This window comes from Lycium barbarum, chromosome 6 (genome assembly GCF_019175385.1).
Source record: "Lycium barbarum isolate Lr01 chromosome 6, ASM1917538v2, whole genome shotgun sequence".
NCBI lineage: Eukaryota > Viridiplantae > Streptophyta > Magnoliopsida > Solanales > Solanaceae > Lycium > Lycium barbarum.
The window spans coordinates 4,198,566-4,221,318 of record NC_083342.1 but is presented as its reverse complement, the minus strand read 5'-3'; the positions used below and the strand labels follow the sequence as shown (position 1 = coordinate 4,221,318).

Genomic DNA, 22,753 nt, shown 5'->3' with positions numbered 1-22,753 from the left:
GAAAAAATACATATATATGCTTCAAGGCAAAGTTTGCCCATAAGGCATAAGTATGCCCCCATCGGCATAAGTTTGGTAAATCCTTAACAAGTTTATGCCGATGGGGGCATACTTTTAATGGGCAAACTTTTATGCCGGATCCGGCATAAACTTGTGAAGGAATTATCAAAGTTATGCCGGAACCGGCATACTTATGCCAAGTCTGCCATAAGGCGTAAGTATGTCGGGTCCGGCATAACTTTGCTAATTCCTTCACAAGTGTATGCCGATGGGGGCATAGCGAAATTTAAACTTTGTCTTGCGATTTTTTTTTAAAATTTTGACTGTGTGGGGGTTCGAACCTGAAACCCATGAGATTTAGCGAAGGGCAAAATTTAAAGATTTTAAATATGAAGGGCAAAATTTAAAGACCACCCCAAAAAAAGGGCAATAGAAAATTAAGAAGAAAATGTTTTGGAGTAACGTGGCAGACAACACAATCAATGTTTTTGTTTAATTAGTGTTTATACAAACTTTATAGTACAAAACCACAAATAATTCCTCTTTTTATATTATAAAACATGACGTATCATGTCCGCAATTGCAGCAAATTATAGAAAAACATAGCAGAACGTGACCATGTGCATGCTTCTCCTTTAAAATCAATATAAATGGATCCAAAATTTTTAACTTCATGGGGTCGACCATTAAATATATTATCAATGTTAGAATATGCCATAAGAGAAGTGCTGGAAAAAAATGAAGAAGATCGCCGGAGGCTTGAAATATGTACAAAACGTTTTTCTAAAAGTAATATTTACTCATTCTCTTTTGTGAGATTGCTTTGGTATTATGCAAAGATAATATTTGCACCCGATATTTATATCAAACCAATAGATTAATGACATGTGTTTTTACATAGGCTTTTAGCACTTAACCAAGGTTAATTAACGCTAGTATACTTGTCCGCACTACGCGCAGTCATAAAAATTAAATAAAATATAAATAGATTTTAATATTTCACTTAAAACATTTTTCATGATTCTTTAGATAATCTATATATGAATTTTTGACTGAAAGAATATTGAGAAACATCAAGATCGAATATGAACCTAATCATTTAAATCAATATATGTTAATTTAAATGGAAAAAAAAAAGTGATGAAGAAGCGAGGAAAAAAAGAAGATAACCTAACAGTCTGGTAATGCAAGCCTAAATGGTAGCCTAGTTTTGTTTAATATTTGATTTTACTGACATTATCTATTAATACTAAACCAAACCTTCTCACACGCAAAAATAATGACAATGAAAGAAATAATGACAAAAATAATGATAATGATAGAAATAAGCTAATTACGTTCTTATTTACAATTTATCATATCTTCAATAACCCGCATTTTTATTCTTAGACAGTTTATCACATCTTCAATAACCATCTACCAAAACAAAGAAAATCAAACAAAGAAAGAATAGTTACGTAGCTAAAACAATTCTTATTCTTTGACAGTTTATCTCATATCAAAGACCGCCTACCAGAACAAAGAAAACGAATTAGTCACATTGCTTAAACATTTTTTTATTCTTTGACAGTTTATCACATCTCCAATTAACCACCTACCAAAACAAAGAAAATCGAACAAAGAATACAAATTAATTACGTAGCTAAAACAATGACCAAGGAGAAGATCGAGCTAAAAAAATTAAGAAGAGCAAATAAATTATCAGTATAAATAAAATTAAGCGATCTAAATATGGAAATTATAAGAAAATTAGATACCTTGCGTGTGGTGAAAAAATATTAAATTGTTTTGGCTCACAATCAAAAAGACTGGGCACAATACATGAAGAATAGCATACCCAAAACAACAAAAGAATAAGAAGATATATATGAGGCAGAATTAGAATATCAAGAGGCAAATGTATGAATTGTCCATGATTAATTTCCAGCGAAAAACAGTTTTACTTAACGTAGCAATAATTATCTGATCAGTGGGTTATTTGGGATTTACTGCAGAGTTGTACGTGGATTGTGCTATTGCAAAGGGGTATTTAATGTATGAGGTTTTTGTTAATCCAATTATTTAGTAAAATAAATAGAGAAGTAAGGAAAATGGTCAAAAAAATGAGAAAAAAGATAAATAGGATCCTTAGCTATTGAGAGTTGCTACATCACCTTATCCATGCTTAGCTTTATATTATATATAGATATAGATTCATTCTCACCTTATTAAATCACTTAATCATATAAATTATTTTGGTGTAAACTCGGCTCACATAATCATTTATCACATATCGAAATAGCTTTAATGGATATGACAAATCCTTTAATTTCTACACTAAGTGAATAGTGAAGGAACCAATATCCAACTAGCTCTCTCTCTACGGGTCCCTCCTTTCTATAACGGGGTACGCATAAGGAAACAGGGACTATTGCTTGAGAGTTGTCGTACGGGACCTAGGCACTTGCTAACGAGCAGGTGGGACAAGACTGACTTGAAAAAACGCTCTACTTGAAAGGCAATGGCTTTGAGGGTACTAACTGTGTATAAGGGTAAGGAAAATCAAATAGTAGCTCAGGCTCTCAAGGCATACTAGCAGGGCTTGACTAGAATCGTAGAATGAAGCTGGGGAGAAAGATCCAAGTGCAAGCATTGAGTCAAACTGATTAAGGTATAGCAAGGAATTCTATTAGGAAAACAACTCAACTTGATCTTTTGAATAAGAAAGAACATACGAAGAATGTTGAAAATATCCGATTCGAAGATAAAACAGAAACAAATGTTCTGTCAGATCCGTTGTTTTCCTTGTTAAATTATTATTCCATCCTCGTTAATCAGAGTGTAATTTTCTATGTTAAAATACTCCCTCCTTCCAAAATATTTGTCATATGAGTTAAATTATATAAACTTTGATCAATATTTTAATATGTATTTTATCATCATACTACATGAGAATTACAACTTAATGTACTTTTCATATTGTTTTCAAATATTTATATTTTAGTTTTAAAATATTAATTTATTCTAATATGATTTAGCTTTAAAGACGAGTGAAATTAATTAATCTATATATAATATAAAGCTAGGAATAGACAATCCTATGTGGCACCTCTCTATGACCAAAGATTCTATTTATCTTTTTACTCTTTTTTTTGACTTTTTATATCATTTTTAATTATTTTATTTTAATTTAAAAAGTCATCTCCATAACTCACTCCCCTTCATCTTCATAACTTCTACTCTTAATTAGTATTAGTAATTAATTTCATAATTCCTAATTTAATATACAAGTCATGACACCTAATTAAAATCACACCAACATGGTATTCTCCTTTTTTTTTGACAATTTTTTCTTCATTTCTCTATAAAATTTACTAATTACTAAATAAATAGAATAACAAAAGCCTCATACATTAAATGAGCCTTTGAAAGAGTCCAAACCACGTTCAACATTGTAATAAATCAAGTAACCCTCTACTTGATCCGTTTCCACGTAATAGTATTATTTATTTATAATCAAGCCTAAAGCCGTTTTTTCCATCATAATTAATGACTGATAATTATAGTGACAATTCATTTCTCTGCCATTTGATATCAATTATATTTTCCCCACTATATATATCCTCTTTTTGGGTATGTTATTCTTCTTGTGTTGTTCTTTTTTTATTGCATTAAGAATATTTCATGTATGTTCTTATGAGTTAAAATTCTCATTCAGTAAATTAGTTTTCGATATCTTCTTACTATTCCTATTCGTAGTTCATCGATTTTTGAAATTTATTATTTCGGAGAAAGAAGAAAACCAATGATGGACACATGAAAAGAAACTAGAAAATCACTACAGGAAGATTTGAGGTTAAGGACAATTAGTCTTTCTTAAACCAATGACTGAAAATCAATGCCTCTTCTTCTTCTTTTTTTTTTTGTTGGTTGTAAACGTGTCAGAATCCGTAAATAACCACAAAGGGGATATTTAAATCTTATTTACTACAAATTGAACACGTATTTTTCTAGATTAATAGAGTTTAATTTAAGCATCTACATTCAAGGAACTAATTCTAATGCAACCCTAAAGTCTTAACTCACCTACCTGAATATGATAGATATCAGGCGTCGTTTGCTACGTGAGATGAGGTAAGTAAGAATACGGAGTCCAGAGCCTAAAGGGTATAAAAATATACGATATTTACTAAAAGGGGATGACCAAAAATTTATATACCAAAAGACCCCAAATTTTTTTTGCCGCTGTCAGAACCAAATCAACAAAAAAAAAATTAAACGTATAACGTGGACTGATCCACGTTATACAATATATCTTGTATAACGTGGATCAGTCCACGTTATACCTCTAAAGTTTTTTTTTTTTTTTTTTGCGAGCACTAAAAAAAACATTTGGTAAACTTTTTTTTTTTTTGCAACACTTAGTGTGTTTTTTCATACTTTGACCAATGATTAGTCGTGTGTGAAGACTCCAAAACATCAATATTTTATATAGAACCTGATATTTTTTTCTGCGTACAATGATGTAGGTTCAATACATCAAGGATACGTAGACGTTCGGATTGTCATTTTAGGGGTTGAAAAGGTGCCCGAAGTAAGTTTTGTTTGAAAAAACTTAGTGTTTTTTCATACTTTGACCAATGATTAGTCGTGTGTGAAGACTCCGAAACGTCAATATTTTATATAGAACTTGATATTTTTTCTGCGTACAATAATGTAGGCTCAATACATCAAGGATACGTAGACGTTCGGATAAGTCATTTTAGGGGTTGAAAAGGTACCCGAAGTAAGTTTTGTTTAAGGTTTAAGTGTTTTATTTTTTAAGGTTTTGATTTAAGCGTGTTATTTTTTAATCACGGCATAACTTTATTTTGAATATAAATATAATTCTAAAAAATATAGGAAGAAAAACTAGTTGTAAAGTAGTCAAACTTTAGATGGTCATAACTTTGCGCTCGGACGTCCGTTTTACGCGTTTTTTTTTTAACTTGCGTATTTTTTCGAGATCTATGCGGACAAACCGCCATAGCCGAGCCGATTTAAAAAAAAAACACCTTTTATCCCATTCAATTTCAATTTTCCCCCAAATTGGCCTGAAATTTTCAGTTTTATTTACTTATAAGATGATGATGATACGCAATAGATTTCAACGTAAAAATCCCGGGGTAATGTAGCTGTGAATGTTAATTTCACTTCTGCGATTTCAATTTTTTAAAATAAAGCTGACTAATTTTCTCGACATATAAAGTTGACTAAAATAACCTTATAGTCAAACACTAAGTTTTTTCAAACAAAACTTATTTCGGGCACCTTTTCAACCCCTAAAATGACGATCCGAACGTCTACGTATCCTTGATGTATTGAGCCTACATTATTGTACGCAGAAAAAAATATCAGGTTCTATATAAAATATTGACGTTTCGGAGTCTTCACACACGACTAATCATTGGTCAAAGAATGAAAAAACACACTAAGTGTTGCAAAAAAAAAAAGTTTACCAAATTTTTTTTTAGTGCTCGCAAAAAAAAAAAAAAAAAAAAAAAAACTTTAGAGGTATAACGTGGACTGATCCACGTTATACGTTTATTTTTTTTTATTTTTAATTTTCGTTGATTTGGTTCTGACAACGGCAAAAAATTTTGGGGTATATCGTGGGCTGATCCACGATATACCCCTTTTGGTATATAAATTTTTGGTCATCTCCTTTTGGTAAATACCGTGTATTTTTATACCCTTTAGGCTCCGGATTCTAAGAATATGTCATGAGTTGAAATATATCATTTTATGAGATAGTAATCCCACCATTTTAGCACAGATGGTGAAATAATATAATTCCGAGATTAATTAATACTCACCGCCAAAAGTTGTATAAAATAATTCGCATCTTATCCCGAAATTAATTAATATAAAAAATAAGTGGATAACACAATTTCAGAACATAAAAGTCAAATTCATTCTAAGTAACTATCTACACCAACTTTATGGTATCGGGTTTATGTGAACTCGATATTTTATACGGAATATAAGTTTATGTGTAAAAATTCATTAAAGTTGCAACAAGTAGTAGAGTTGAACCCATAATTTAAAAAACATATAGTAAGTTTGTACGAATTTTAAAGATTGAATTCATAAAATTTAAATTATGAATCCACCTCTCTTGTACACAGTATCTTATACAGTTAGTGATATTTCTTTTTGCCTTTTCCTCTATGCTTTTCCTCGTTTTAGATTTTCACTGATATCGACATGGAGGACATGAAACAAAAAGTAAGAGAAATGATTTAGACGTGATATAAATTTATGGTTCTAAACCAGACTTGCATACATACAGACCTATCTATTTCCCAGTACTGACATCAAGCATCAATGTTACTAGAAAATATCAACTTAAAATTGACAGGTAGAATTAAATATCGTGGAGTATATAGAAATATCAAGAACTAGGTGGCGTATGTAGGATTTTTTGTAGGAGTGTCAATATTTGAAGAAGTGAACAAATAAATCAGTTACTATAGTAATAAGCGGTCGGGTCCAATTGATCGAACTGAAGATCGACTTAAGAAACTGATGTTCTTGATAAAATCCCATGTAGATTTCTTAACTGTTTTGTTAGGCATTGCCATGAGTAGGGGTGTACATGGACCGGGTTAGTTTGGATTTTTTAAACACCAAACCAAACCAATTGCGTCAGGTTTTTAAATTTATACACCAAATCAAACCAATAAAATTCGGGTTTTTCAACCTCGGGTTTTCTCGGGTTATTCGGTTTTCTCGGGTTTTTCGGGTTTTTTTTTCGGAATAGTCATGATACAAAACATATAATTTTTACTTCAAATATTTCTTTAGTCCTAGTAAGGTACAACTATATAATTAAAGTGTTTCTTAAGAAAATAACACAAAATGTGAGAAGAGTGATGACATTGTATTAAAATATTTAACAAAAGCTAATAAAATCGGTTAAAATAAATATTGCTAATTAAAAAGTCATAAAGAAAATGACCATAATCTAAAAATATTAAGTCATGCTAAAATAAGTACGACAAATAAGTATTAATTACATGACAGAGAAAAAAAAACTTAAGTTATGTATTTTCACTCTCTAAATCAATTATGCAAAACTAAAGAATAGATATCCAACATTATTGTCATTCCTAATGGTAAATTGAATTTCTTTTGTTAGCATTAGTGTTAGAGTTGGTTTTGATTTGGACTTTATTTGAGTTACTAACATCCATAGGATATAAAACTTATTGACGTTCAAAATTCTAAGTTCAAGCTTGAATAATATGATAATAGATAAAAAATTACGAAAAAATTTAAGAAACATTTATAAATTACATTACAAATAAATATTTTTATGCATAAAATATTTTAAAAATTGAATACATGTAATGTCGGGTTGGTTTGGTTCGGTTTGACTTTTTTTAGTTTAAACCAAACCAAACCAATTATGGTCGTTTTTTTTTTTTCAACACCAAACCAAGTCAAACCAAACCACTAGTCGGGTTTTTTTCTCGGTTTGACTCGGTTTATCGGTTTGATGCGGTTTGTCGGTTTACTTTGTACACCCCTAGCCATGAGAAAGAAAGCGGACAAGAGGAAATCAAAGTTGTCTATGTAGCTTTGCTTCTCCCCATGTAGATGTAATACTCGGCTTGTCACTACTTTAATTCAAAAGGTAACAAACAGTTAACCGCCAAAGATAATGATGGGGTGATAGGTACCCTTTCATTCTTTACTAAATATATCGATTCGAGCCCATAAAATAGAGAGTTATCTTTCGTAGAGACTACCTCTCCAAAGTGAGATCCTTGACTCGAATTCGAATTAATCTAGCCCCCAAATTAAAATAAGTATCAGATACCTTTACCTGCCCTAATAGATGTGTGCTTGAAATTTCCAAGGACTAATAACAAAGGTCAAAGAACCACTAACTCCAAATGTATTTCGAATCGAGATGGCTCTAAACTCATTTTTGCCTACGTCTCTCGTTATAGAGAGGGTCTTCCTCGTAGTTTTTATCGATAAATTTCCTTTTATCCTATTGTTCTGCAAACGTTTCTTAAGTTGAGATAAACTAGAAATACCATTTAATTTTGTCATTATTAAAAAGAAGGAAACTAAAAACGCTTAATTCCAAAAACGATTTAATCTTTGATTAAAAGCAATACGGAGCCAAGCGTAGATAACTTTTACGCATACATTTCTTCTGAAAAAGCTTACCCATGTTTTATTGGTGGATGTGGGTTAATCCGAATTTTTTTCGCCGCTAAATCACACTATATACACAAAATTATCATTTTTAATCGTATATATATATATAGTGGATGATAAACCTCCTTGATGAAATATTCTACCTCCAAAATTGATTGGTAATATGTCTGTCGGTTAATTCAATTTTCCGAACTACTAACAACTACTTATTTCTTCATCAAAACCTATTTATTCTCTAAAATAAATACTTTTCTTTTTGGAAACGTTTAAAAAATTGGCCAAACAAACTACTTCCTCCATCCCAAAAAATTGTCCTCTTTTGATTTGACATAAAGTTTAAAAAATAAAGAAAGACTTTTGAAATGTGTATTCTAAAACAAGCCTTAGATATTTGTGTGACTGTAAATCATCTCATAAAATTAAATTATTTCTAAATATAGAAAGAGAATAATCTTTTTGGGATAGATTAAAAAAGAAATGAGGACAATCTTTTTAGCACAGAGGGAGTATATTTTTTCGTCTGTCGGCCGAATAGTGGATGATTTGGAAAGCTTATGAGATGGCCTGATGGGGATTTACTTAGTTGAATTGCAAGAGAGAAATGACATGTTAGTATATTAGCTTTGGGCAAGAATGGGCAACATTTCCCCTTCTTTTCTCTTTTTAAGTTACCTAAAAATAAAAGTTAAGTTATACCCATTGTTTACATAGTTGATGGTAAAACACTCTGATGTGTGATGGGATGAATAGAATCACACCACTTTTAATCAGAATTGAGTTAGAGCTTCAGAATAATTTTTTCAATAGAAAACACTTAACCTTCCTTTTCTCAGTCTTGTCATGATCTTGCATTCAACGAAATAACTTTATAGAAGGCATTGTACTTCTCTGCTCACGTGATATTACTTGTTCTAGAGGTGAACTACTATTTAAATTTAATGGGATTAATTTTTAAGATAATATCATACTACTAAAATTATCGGTTCAGTTTTTTTTTTTTTTTTGATATTTTAGTTGAATTATATATATATTTACGTTATATGCGGAAAGTTATGAGTTCATGTAAATCCGTAGCTTAAAGCTACATCCACCCGTGATGTTGGATTGAGCTTTCCCCCATTGTTTGAAATCTCCTGCTATTAGCTTGGCGGAATTCTGAGATCGTCTCAATTCCATCGTGGCTGATCATCCAAATAGAAATTTTAGCTGGTAGGAATTCGATGATTAAACCTTATCAAAATGTGTATTCATTAATTATAATTTAGTAATAAAAAATTAGTTAAAACATGTGCTATGCATTCATTAGGTTGGTGCGAACCTGTTAAGTTTGTTTGGAAAAATATTGTATATAATGAAGTTCTACTAGTGCAGAACAAATTTCAGCCTTCTCCAATTAATTTCCTTCTTGGCCTAAATCCCTTGCAGAATTTGATAATATACAGAAAAAGAAAAAACATTAAGATTATACAAATTTTGAATAATATGCAGGAAGAGAAAAAATATTAAGATTATACAAATTTTGAATAATATACAGAAATAGAAAAAATATTAAAATTATAGAAATTTTGAATAATATACATAAAAAAGAAAAAAATATTACTCCCTTCGTCCCAATTTATGTGATATATTTTAACTAATCACAGAATTTAAGAAAGAAAAAAAGACTTTCAAAACTTATAGTCTAGAACAAGTCATAGATATTTGTGTAGTTGTAAATCATTTCATCGGTAAAAAGAGCAATTTTATGTTAAATTATTTTTTAGCTTCTGAAAAACTGTTTCTGCTACTCCCTAAAAATACTTATTTTCTCTCAAAAGCTTGGCCAAACACCTTACTTTTTTAAAAATAAGCACTTATTAAAAGAATAAGTACTTTTAAAGAAAAAATAAGTTTGACCAAACAGGCTATAAGTACATTTACCTAGTTTTCTCTGTCTTATTGAAAGAAACCATACTACAAATTCACGTGTACATGTGTGGACATCTAGATTGAAACGTGTGTGTATCTTTATGTATCATATATTATAACTACGTATAATAATAAAATACACATATATTATAACTACATATAATAATAATAATAATAATAATAAATAAATAAAAAAAAGTGGTAGGTGATATATTGACCAAACCTCCTTCACCCACCACCCCGAAAATATATATATATACCCCTTCCATCTCCTTCATTTCTCAGCTTGGACCTTCTCACAAGAGAACTGTACAAGCTTCAAACCAATTAATAGCAGTATCATTTTTTTTTTCCTTCTTTCTCAATTTCACCCCCCTAATTTTATTGACTAATTACATTTTACCCCCTAGCAAAATGCAATCCCTTACTCCATCATCATCTTCGGGTATAAATCTCAAATCCTTAACCCGAACGAGGATACCGCCAATTCGGGTCAACCCGAATCGCCTCATTATCCGATGCGTCAACCGGTTTGACTCAGTCAACGCCGCCACAAACACCGTTAAAACTAACGTTAACGTTGCTCCGACGAGCTACAACAACTCCGTCGGCTCGAGCCGAGCCGACTGGCAGAGTTCGTGTGCAATTTTAGCGAGTAAAGTCGTTAACGCTGAGAACAGCAACAACAACAACAACATCACCGCCGTTAACGGTCATAAAGCGACATTGGAACGAGATCGCATCGATCTCGTTCCAAAGCCTTTAACAACAATCACTGACCTCTCACCAGCGCCAATGCACGGCGCACAGCTCCGAGTAGCCTATCAAGGCGTACCAGGAGCATACAGTGAGGCTGCAGCTGGTAAAGCTTATCCAAAATGTGATGCCATACCTTGTGATCAATTCGAGGTCGCCTTTCAAGCAGTTGAACTCTGGATAGCTGATCGTGCAGTTCTACCCGTAGAGAACTCTTTAGGAGGTTCAATTCACCGTAATTACGATCTGCTTCTCCGTCATCGTCTCCACATAGTAGGTGAAGTTCAGCTCCCTGTTAATCACTGTTTACTAGCACTTCCTGGAGTTCGCAAAGAATATCTCAACCGTGTTATAAGTCATCCACAAGCCTTAGCTCAATGCGAGCTAACTCTCACAAAGCTCGGCTTAAACGTTACACGTGAGGCAGTCGATGATACAGCTGGAGCAGCGGAATTTATAGCCGCGAACAATTTACGCGATACAGCCGCGATTGCATCAGCACGCGCGGCTGATCTCTACGGTTTACAAATCTTATCGGAAGGAATACAAGACGATTCTAGTAACGTCACGCGCTTCGTTATGTTAGCGCGTGAACCGATAATTCCACGAACAGATAGACCTTTTAAAACGAGCATTGTGTTTGCACACAATAAAGGAATGAGTGTGCTATTCAAAGTGTTATCTGCATTTGCCTTTAGGAATATCAGTTTAACTAAGATTGAGTCAAGGCCACATCGTAACCGTCCGATCAGATTGGTTGATGATGCGAATGTAGGAACAGCTAAGCATTTTGAGTATATGTTTTATGTGGATTTTGAAGCATCAATGGCTGATGTAAGAGCACAAAATGCATTGGCTGAAGTTCAAGAGTTTACGTCGTTTTTAAGGGTTTTGGGAAGTTATCCTATGGATATGACTCCATGGTGTCCTTCTCGTGAAGATTAACTAATAAGAAAAAAAAAGATAATTACGTTTTTTTTTTTTTTTAAATCTATTTTGTAATTACTTTTTCCCTTCTTTGGAAATAGTAAAGACCATTTAAATTAAATTACATTGAATATGTTTTATTTTAGGTTTGTTTTATTTATCATAGTTGATTTTGTGGAGGTTTTGTTTCGTTTTACCTTCAAAATTGAAGGTAATTTGTTGGCAAATGTTAATAATCCTTGTGAATGTGTAGTTGTTAATACTCAGGTTTTTCCAATTTGAGATGAAATCAACTTTACAATTTTCTACGTTGTAATGTTTAACTGTTTTTGACAGAATAGCTTGATAGACACTTGTACTTGTTTAGTTTTGACACTTTTTTTTTTGTTATGTTTGGCGGAACTTTAGAAATCTGTTTATTTTAGAAAATGTTTTTTTTATATCTCAAAGTTTTTAAAAAAGAGTAACGATTTGTGTTTGACTAATTAATTTTAATTTTTTTAAAAAAAATATTAGAGTGGTAATTTGTATTTGGTCAAGCTGTCAATGTTCTGAAAGTGCTTCTCAAGAGAAGCTATTTTTTCTGCTTATAACGGACAACATCCAATGCCAATCAAAAACACGTTTTTTTTTCTTTCTAAAAGTTTGATCAAAAACCTTAACTTCGCAAATTAAGTATTTTTTTTAAAAAAAATAATCACTTTAATATTACAATAGTTTGACCAAACATGCTGTTAATTTGGTACTTTATGGTAGAATATGACAATCATGTGGGCAATTTTTGTGAATTTTAGGATGGGTAATTTATACAGAATTTACCAAAATGCTATTGGGTGAGTATCTTTGTAGTAAATGGGACATTTGTGTAAGATATTCTTGTGAATCTTGTAAGATGTGTACTTTATTTGCATTTTCAAGAGAACTGTATTTGATAAGGACATCTATTAGCGTTACGGAAAACAAAATTTACCTAATCAATACTCCAATTTGACAAGTGTCTTTGTATCATTTACAAATTTGAGTCAACCACAATCTTCGAGTCGGGGATGATGGGTCTATCTCTCTACTCTTTTTTCAATTTGATATTGAATTTAGTTTGTTTGACGCAAGGTTTGGAGTTGTGACCTATAACACAAGTCCCGCAACCTTTGTTAATTGAACTTGTGACTCAGTTCAATTGTTTCTTTTTCTCTTATTTCTTGTCTTGGTTTAATCATCTAATATTCAGCAATCATTAGCCTGACTAATTTAAATTGCGTCTTGTAAAACCTATTTTAGAGAAAATGTTCCTTACAAAAAAAACATTTTTAGTCTTAGAGTTCGAATCCGAGATTAAGAGTAGAAGGTGATGGTGTCTGCCCTTTTTTCTCTTTATTCCTCTTTTTATGCAGAGGCAGTACCTAATTGAGAGGACTTGTGCTTTTCAACTAATTGTACAAATGAGAACAAATAAAGAGAATATTCGTATATTCTTTTGCTTTTGTCCAATGAGGAGGGAAAGCATATATAGGTGAACAAGACTCATTTGAAGATGGATCCAACATCCAAGGGATTTGAGATTCATGGAATTAGATATTATGAGGAATTAGACGGCACAGAAGAATCTGATTTTTGGGTTAATAATGACAGCTTCGTCACAAAAAATTACGGTGAGATAGATAAGATCTTTTCATTCTTATAAGAGATTTCAGATTTGAGTTCTAAACAAAAAAAAAAAGTTTGTAAGAAAACGTTTTCTCTTTAATAAGTCTTGTATGGCGAGAATTTGAATTAGTTGAGCCTCAATATAAGTGTCGAACCGATTGTAAACAGTAAAAAGCAACAGATGCTTCTGTTGTTTTTTAGGTTGTTTGGATTCATTAAAAATATTGTCGCACCCGTGTCGGACTCTCAAAAAATATACTACTTTTGAATTCTTCGGTACACACTAGTCAACATTTTTTTAAAATTCCGAGCAACCTAAGTTGTTTCCCACCTTTTTTTTTTTTTTGTGCATTAAATTTCCCCCAACTTGTGCTCCCAACAACTTTTTCTTGACTTGTTTACAAACCTCAACTTCATGTCATATCCCCACTAGGCATCTCAATTCTTATTAAAAAGTTTTGGGTCAATTCCAAATAAAATAATATTAAACTTTATCTTCTCAACCATAATATCTCAAAATATTGAGAACTTCAAAATCATCTGAAATCATTATAAAGTTGTTGCTCATCACATTTGTACCATCTAAAATATTTTATCATATGATGATAATATTTCTGATTTGTGTTTTCAATCTTTTTCTGTTACTAGCAATACTAATATAAATATATTACCAAACCATTAGTAGGTCATATAGAGTTTTCATGAAATAAGTTCCTAACTAAAATTTGGCTTGGGAAATAGTACGATTTGTTTTAGTACGTGTGTATATTTGTAGATATATATAAATTGAGTACCTAACAGCTAACACAATCGATGCTAAAAGATTAGTTAAATGTACTCCCATGATAAAGTTTGAATTAACACGAATTAAGTTTAAAAAGAAAATAATTTTTTTAGAAATATATAATATTAAACATGTCATAGTATTTATGTGGTTATAATTTTTCTTATATTTGTGGTCTCAAAATATTTCATAACGTTTCTATGATTATCAAAGTTTCTTCGTCAAGAGTAAAATAAAAATGTAAACTTAATCATTTTTAATTTAAAAGTGTGACATTTTTTGCCGGACTTAAAAAAATAGTGACAAATAAATGAAGCGGATGGAGTAATAGTTAATTACGAGGGTATGTCCAGCTTACCATAGTGCATAAAAGTTGGACCATTTCAAAATTTTAAGGCTTAATACCTAGATGGACCCTTAAACTTGACATGTTTTGTAAGATAGGCATATAAACTTATAAGGTGACCAGATAGACACTTAAACTTACTCAAAGTGTATTTTTCAAGTTTTTCAGTTGTTTTGAAAACAAAAACTATATTTTTCAAACACTCACAATTTTCATGGCCAAACAAGCCCTAAATATATCACAATTTTTTTTTTTTTAAAATGCAAAAATAAGGCAAACGCATATACATGAGACTATAAATGTGCACTTAAACCAATAAATACTCGCTAATCGCAATTTTGCAGCTTTCAATTAACTCGGTTTTTTTTTACACTTGAATAATTAAAAAACAATAACTTTAACCAATAAAAATCCTTAAAAAAAGAAATTTCAAATTAAGAAATTTCAAATTAAGAAATTTCTTTTTTTTAAGGATTTTCTTCTCGGCTTTACAGTTTTCTTAATTTGAAATTTCTTTTACACTTGAAATACTGAACTTAGAAATTTCTTAATTTGAAATTTCTTTTTTTTAAGGATTTTTATTGGTTAAAGTTATTGTTTTTTAATTATTCAAGTGTAAAAAAAAAACCGAATTAATTGAAAGCTGCAAAATTGCGATTAGCGAGTATTTATTGGTTTAAGTGCACATTTATAGTCTCATGTATATGCGTTTGCCTTATTTTTGCATTTTAAAAAAAAAAAATTGTGATATATTTAGGGCTTGTTTGGCCATGAAAATTGTGAGTGTTTGAAAAATATAATTTTTGTTTTCAAAACAACTGAAAAACTTGAAAAATACACTTTGAGTAAGTTTAAGTGTCTATCTGGTCACCTTATAAGTTTATATGTCTATCTTACAAAACATGCCAAGTTTAAGGGTCCATCTAGGTATTAAGCCAAATTTTAAACTTGAGGACACACTCACTTCAAGATATACACGTGATGAAAATTATTGAGATGCTACTTTTTGCTAGGGCCAAAAATGATGTAAACCGTTTATATAATTGATGACCATATTGTATAAGCCATTTGTATACTTTCCACTTGCCATAGAGTTTTTTTTTTTTCTTTTTTCTGTTTCTTCTGTGTCTAATAAATTTTGTCCTGTTTGTTGTGCGATGGTCCTTAAAAAGTTATGAACCGCGTTGTCTTATCAAGTTTTAGCATTTGTGCATGTGTCACAATGGATTGCCCCCACCTACCCCGAATTGAACAATTGAATATAAGTTCTTTATTTTTTAGGTTAAACAGAAAACTAGAAGTTTATGCATTGTATTTGATATTCGGTCTAAAATGCATATATTAATTCATTATTTATCTCATATTTTAATATTTTTAATTATCTTTTGAGTATAAATTATATTTCTTTATACTTAACATTATATTTTTATTGTATAGGAATAAAACGGCGTGAGAAAGTGAACGAAAGATCAACATGATTGCACGTGAAATTACATGCCTTCACGTGGACATCCAATGAATGAAGGAATTAAACTTCACGTAATGAAAAATGTTTAAAGACTAAATGAAGGAATTAAACTTCACGTAATGAAAAATGTTTGAAGAATAAATGGAATGTTTGGGAGGAGTTGTCTAGGTGGCAGAAGTGCAAAAGAAAGGAGCAATTGAAATATTGCAATATGCTGACAGTTGGAAATTGAAGAAGTGGAGTGATTGCATGATTTTGGGACAATTCATGCTTGTGTATGTGGCAAAGGAGTGAGTAATGCAATTGAAGTTTACAACAAAGAAACGTACCTGGGAGAAAATTTGCCTCGCGGTGTGAAAAGTAAAGCAAGCAATATTCAATTTTACTTTTTTTATTCGGAAGATTTGTTATTTTTTCTCCATGTCTATGTGGAGCTAAACTTTATAATTCTAGGGCTTTGACGCTATCATGAAAGCTGATGTTTGATTATGGTTTATATCTATTTGTTTTCCATCATTGGGTTATTTATTTATTCTTGGTCTTAATTGTTTGATTACTTGATCACTATTAGACACTATCTGTGGTGTGTGAGTTGGACTTGAAAGAGGGAATTCACGTACGCAATAAGAATAAATAGAGTTTGTTCGATTTAATCGTTTCGCTACTAAGGATAGAAATATACCCTTTAGCCCTACTTAGTTGGATACGGAGATATAAATGCGTTCTTGTTACTTCTTACGATCATAAAAAAATAGACGTTAACAATAGCATCTACAGGCTTGTAAGTAGTTTGAAAGAATATCATAAAGTTAACATCAACCCGTCAACTAGTAACCCAGGAAATAAAATTGGTATAACAATTGGAAGACTAAACTGGATTGTTAGTGGTCATAGCCTTAGATCTATCTCTTCTCCGATAAAAATCCGATCTTTCTTGGTTGAAGTTCATTATTTGTTTTCTTTTTATTTTTAGTTAGTTTATAAATATAATTTTGGATTTTATTTCTTGATTAGATAATTAGCATTAGTTTAATTTAGTAAATAGTTAATCATAAGTCCCTGTGGGTACGATATATGAACTTTAATCCTATATTACTTGTACGACCGCGTATACTCGCGTGTGCGTTTGGAAGCAACAATATTATAGTTATCTACTCCGTCTATCCTTAATATTTATGTGAAAGAATTCAGAGGACATTAAGTCAGTATATTTTAACAATTCAAAATATGAAAAGAGAATTCGAGGAAAGTGTAAGATTTATATCATGTTGAGTAAAACATGAAGATCCAATTTCTAAATCTTATTTAGTGACAAGTGAAGTTTGCTCTAGTGATAGAACATATCCATAATGGCCGGGGGCGGATGCAACTATTTGTGGGGTGCTGTCGACGTGAAAGATAAATTTATATTCAAAATTCACTAAATTGAAATGAATAGTAGGCCCAAATTTTAAATTCTAAAACTACACTAGCTACAATGCCAAGAATTTCAAAAATTAAATATATAAAACTTAAATCTTGAGTCCGCGTCCGATCAACGCTCAATATGTTGGAAGAAATAATCTTAATGACGAGTAAAGTTTGTTTTAGCGATAAAGCATATTCATCATGCATCTATTAATGCGTTGAAGTTCAAGTTACCTATATATACTAGTAAGAAAATCGTATTGTAATTTTATAGACTTACGAACATTTAACTTTGACGTCAAAAGAAAAGAAATTCCAGAGCCTTCTATAGTTAGGTAGAGTGGATCCATCTCAAGTATTGGTCATGTTTTTTTTCTTAGATAGAAATATTTTTTGACTTTCTGATTCAATATTCTGAATTGAGGTAAGAATAAAATTAAAATAGAACAAAGATGGTGTTTTCTTTAACGGAACGAAATGATATAAAGTATTTATATAATTAATCCTAGTTAGTTTAAAAATGAGACGAACTGTATATATAGTTATTAATATACATCCATTACGTTTAGTTTATTATGTTCTTAACGTATCAAGTTGGGTTTGTTGAATATACAATGGACAACATTTGTGGCATAATGTGAGTTTTTGTAACAATCACTTCACAAACAACAAACAAACAGAGTTGTCACCCAATTTTAATTAACATTATTTTTAGTGTTAATTATATTTATATTAGATCTCTAACTTTCTTCAGCTTTAAAATAGGATTCGTGGTGATTTAATACTTTTAGTAAAAGTTTAACTATCGAAGACTTGAACGCAGTCAGTTCTGCAACAATACTAAGAGTAAGCTTTGATTATATTATATTAGTGTACAACTCATAAAGGAAGTCATATTATATTAGTGATACTGTACCCAAAAAAAAACATATTAGTGATAAAATTTAAGTAACACAGAAATAATATGCCCATAAAAGCCCAAACATGTGGAAGAAATTAAGCATTGTGTTGCGAGTTGCGATTTTTGGGATATTAAACATGTGGAAGTCACCACTTTGGTAGTTAAGCAAAGTATGTTGACTTATAGATGAAAGTAATGTATTATACTCTTCAATACGTTCATGGATAATATAACTAATTTTGCCCGTTCGAAAGGTTATTGTGATAAAGGGAGGAAATATAGTAAATAGAAAATGGGAGAATGTGATATATTACTACTGCTTATCTCGTTTCATTGGTTGTTACTATTTCTTTATTAGTCCGTTCAAAAACATTCCTGCATTTCAATACTGAGAAGTTTTTATAGTCACATAAATACATGTTTATGAATATATATTTCAAAAGTTTTATAGCCATACTAATGTTATGGCTTTAAAATCGCAACTTTTTATTTTAAAAAAAAGTTATTTTATTTCAAATCAAACTATGACAAATTTAGGAGCCGTTTGGACGTGATTTAAAATCATGATGTGAAATCAGTGATTTGAAATAACGATGATTAGAAGTTGAAGTTTTGTTTGGACATGAAATTTGGATTTCTTAAGTTGTATTTTTTCTGATAGACATAAAAACCCCACAAGTTGTGAAAACCATCAAAACTTTCCCAACGCTTATACAATCTTACCAAATGAACAAATTGTAGTTCATGACAAAATTAATACGCTACTAGAAGGTCTTTCTAAAAAATACAACTCAGTAACAAGAAAAAATGAACATGTGTTGTATAGTAAATACAGTTGGTAAATGGTTAGTAAGAGTAAATTTGTAATAAATATATTATCAACTTGGAGATCTCTTAATATTTGATATAAATGGTTGGTAATGCATCTACCAACTTATAGATTTTTTTAAAAAATAAAATTTAAACTTATGCATCAAGTTTTACGATTAAAATAATTTAAAATCATGATTTGTAACCCCAAATCATACCTTTTTGGATAATTTGTGATTTAAAATCATGATATGAAGTTGAACTTGAATTTTTGTGCAAATTGCATAAACAAACGCTAATTTGAAATTATGATTTCATATCGCATGGCCAAACGCCTATTAAAGTATCATAGAAGAATATTTATTAAGCTAGGCATAAAGTAGGTGATATGACACCTCTTTTTGGCTAGCATTGATATTTATCTTTTTTGTCAATTTTTTGAGTTTTTATCTCATTTCATTGGTCAATAATTTAATATAGACTTCACAAATTAATGAAAAAATAGTCTCATCAATGGTTGTTACAGTTACAACCTTTCATAATCCATATTTATGGACCACTACAACCGAGTCCGGAGCCAAAATGGCTTATTTTTGCAGCCATTAGACCAAAATAGGCTGCCTTTTTTTTTTATACCACAATGGGTATTTCGTTGGTTATCCAACGAAATACCCACACAAGGCACTGTTCATAGCCGAAAGTTTTTGTTGCATTTCGCTACACTTGTAGCGAAATGCAACAATTTTTTTTTTTTTTTTTGCATTTCGTGAGTTAATCAACGAAATGCAACAATTTTTTTTTTTTACATTTCGTGAATTAATCAACGAAATATGTATTTTTTTTTTTTTTGCATTTCGTGAATAAAAAAACTAAATAGGAAATTAATATATATATATATATATATATATATATATATATATATTTTGCATTTCGTGTATTAAAAAACGAAATAGGATAAAAAAAAATTAATTTCGTTCATATAAAAACGAAATTGGAAAATATATATATATATTTTGCATTTCGTTGGTATATCTACGAAATAGTAAAAAAAAAAATTTGTATTTCGTTTATTAAAAAACGAAATATGAAAATAATTTTTTTTGTATTTTTGTATTTCGTTTATATAAAAAAATAGGAAAATAATTTTATTTTCATTTCGTTTATATAAAAACGAAATATATATATATTTCATACACCAATGAAATAGGATAAATATATATATATATATATATATATATATATATATATATATATTTTGTATTTCATTTATATAAAAACAAAATAGGAAAATAATTATTTTTTTTCGTTTATATACCAACAAAATATATATTCATATAAAAAAATAATATTTTCCAATTTTGTTTTTATATAAATGAAATACAAAAAAAATATATATATATTTATCCTATTTCATTGGTATATGTATTCCTAATTCGTTTTTATATATAAAATTATTTTCCTATTTTTTTATATAAACAAAATACAAAAATACAAAAAACATTATTATCATATTTCGTTTTTAGATGAACGAAATAAAAAAAAATCTTATTTCGTTTTTTAATAAACAAAAAAATAAATAGTTGTAAAGTCAAGACATAACTTTATTTTGAATATAAATATAATTCTAAAAAATATAGGGAGAAAAACTAGTTGTAAAGTCGTCAAACTTTAGATGGTCATAACTTTGCGCTCGGACGTCCGTTTTACGCGTTTTTTTTTTTAACTTGCGTATTTTTTCGAGATCTATGCGGACATTTGGCCGAGCCGATTTTTTAAAAAACAGCTTTTATCCCATTCAATTTTAATTTTCCCCCAAATTGGCGTGAAATTTTCAGTTTTATTTACTTATAAGATGATGATACGCAATAGATTTCAACGTAAAAATCTCGGGATAATGTAGCTGTGAATGTCAATTTCACTTCTGCGGTTTCAATTTTTGAAAATAAAGCTAACTAATTTTCTCGACATATAAAGTTGACTAAAATAACCTTACAGTCAAACACTAAGTTTTTTCAAACAAAACTTACTTCGGCCACCTTTTCAACACCTAAAATGACGATCCGAACGTTTACGTATCCTTGATGTATTGGGCCTACATTACTTTACGCAGAAAAAAATATCAGGTTCTATATAAAATATTGACGTTTCGGAGTCTTGACACACGACTAATGATTGGTCAAGGTATGGAGAAAAACACTAAGTGTTGCAAAAAATAAAGTTGACCAATTTTTTTTTTTTTGGTACTGTTTCTATAACGCAGTATTTTACTGCGTTATAGAAAAAAAAAATTGGTACTGTTTTACTGCGTTATAGAAAAAAAAATATATATATATATATTCCAATTTCGTTTTGATATGAACGAAATAAAAAAAAAATCACATTTCATTTTTTAATAAACGAAATACCATATATATATATATATATTTTTTCCAATTTCATTTTGATATGAACGAATTTTTTTTTTCATATTTCGTTTTTTAATAAACGAAATACAAAAAAGAAAAAAAGAAAAAATATACTATTTCGTTGATATACCAACGAAATGCAAAATATATATATATTTTCCAATTTCGTTTTGATATGAATGAAATAAAAAAAAATCATATTTCAAATAAAATAAAAGAAATAATATATATATATATATATATATATATATATATATATATATTCCTATTTCATTGGTATATAAACGAAAAAAAATAATTATTTTCCTATTTCGTTTTTATATAAATGAAATACAAAAAATATATATATATATATTTATCCTATTTCATTGGTATATGAAATATATATATATATATATATATAGATATATATATATATATGTATTCCTATTTCATTTTTATATAAATGAAATGAAAATAAAATTATTTTCCTATTTTTTTATATAAACGAAATAGAAAAAAAATTATTTTCATATTTCGTTTTTTAATAAACGAAATACAATTTTTTTTTTACTATTTCGCAGATATATCAACGAAATGCAAAAATAATATATATATATATATATATATTTTTTTTTTTTCCAATTTCGTTTTTCTATGAACGAAATTAATTTTTTTTTATCGTATTTCGTTTTTTAATACACGAAATGCAATATATATATATATATATATATATATATAATTTCCTATTTCGTTTTTTTATTCACGAAATGCAAAAAAAAAAAAAAACTGTTGCATTTCGATTATTAATTCACGAAATGCAAAAATAAAATAAAAAAATTGTTGCATTTCGTTGATTAACTCACGAAATGCAAAAAAAAATAAAAAAATTGTTGCATTTCGCTACAAGTGTAGCGAAATGCAACAAAAAAATCCGGCTATGAACAGTGCCTTGTGTGGGTATTTCGTTGGATAACCAACGAAATACCCATTGTGGTATAAAAAAAAAAAAGGCAGCCTATTTTGATCTAATGCCTGCAAAAATAAGTCATTTTGGCTCCGGACTCCACTACAACCTCTCATAATAATTCATATTCATGGAGGATAAAGAAGTTATGCTGTCTTTACAAATCACATTGGGTTATAAATATTTCATATTTTCGTAGATGCAATGAGATGTATGTTATGGTCCAATGTAAGTTTATATTAAAGCATTTGTTTTTGA

The 22,753-nt window shown here is 29.7% G+C and overlaps 1 protein-coding gene across 1 annotated transcript; it reads left to right on the top strand.

Moving 5' to 3' along the window:
* The first annotated feature begins 10,376 nt into the window (after window positions 1-10,376).
* On the top strand, window positions 10,377-11,927 carry LOC132600528 (arogenate dehydratase 3-like). The gene has a single exon (XM_060313750.1). The coding sequence runs from the start codon at window positions 10,516-10,518 to the stop codon at window positions 11,800-11,802; it is 1,287 nt and encodes a 428-aa protein (XP_060169733.1). The 5' UTR covers window positions 10,377-10,515; the 3' UTR covers window positions 11,803-11,927.
* Window positions 11,928-22,753: the final 10,826 nt, after the last annotated feature.

Bases quoted from the DNA above. Each gene is read 5' to 3' on its own strand.
- LOC132600528 (XM_060313750.1), top strand. From the start codon at position 10,516: ATGCAATCCCTTACTCCATCATCATCTTCGGGTATAAATCTCAAATCC.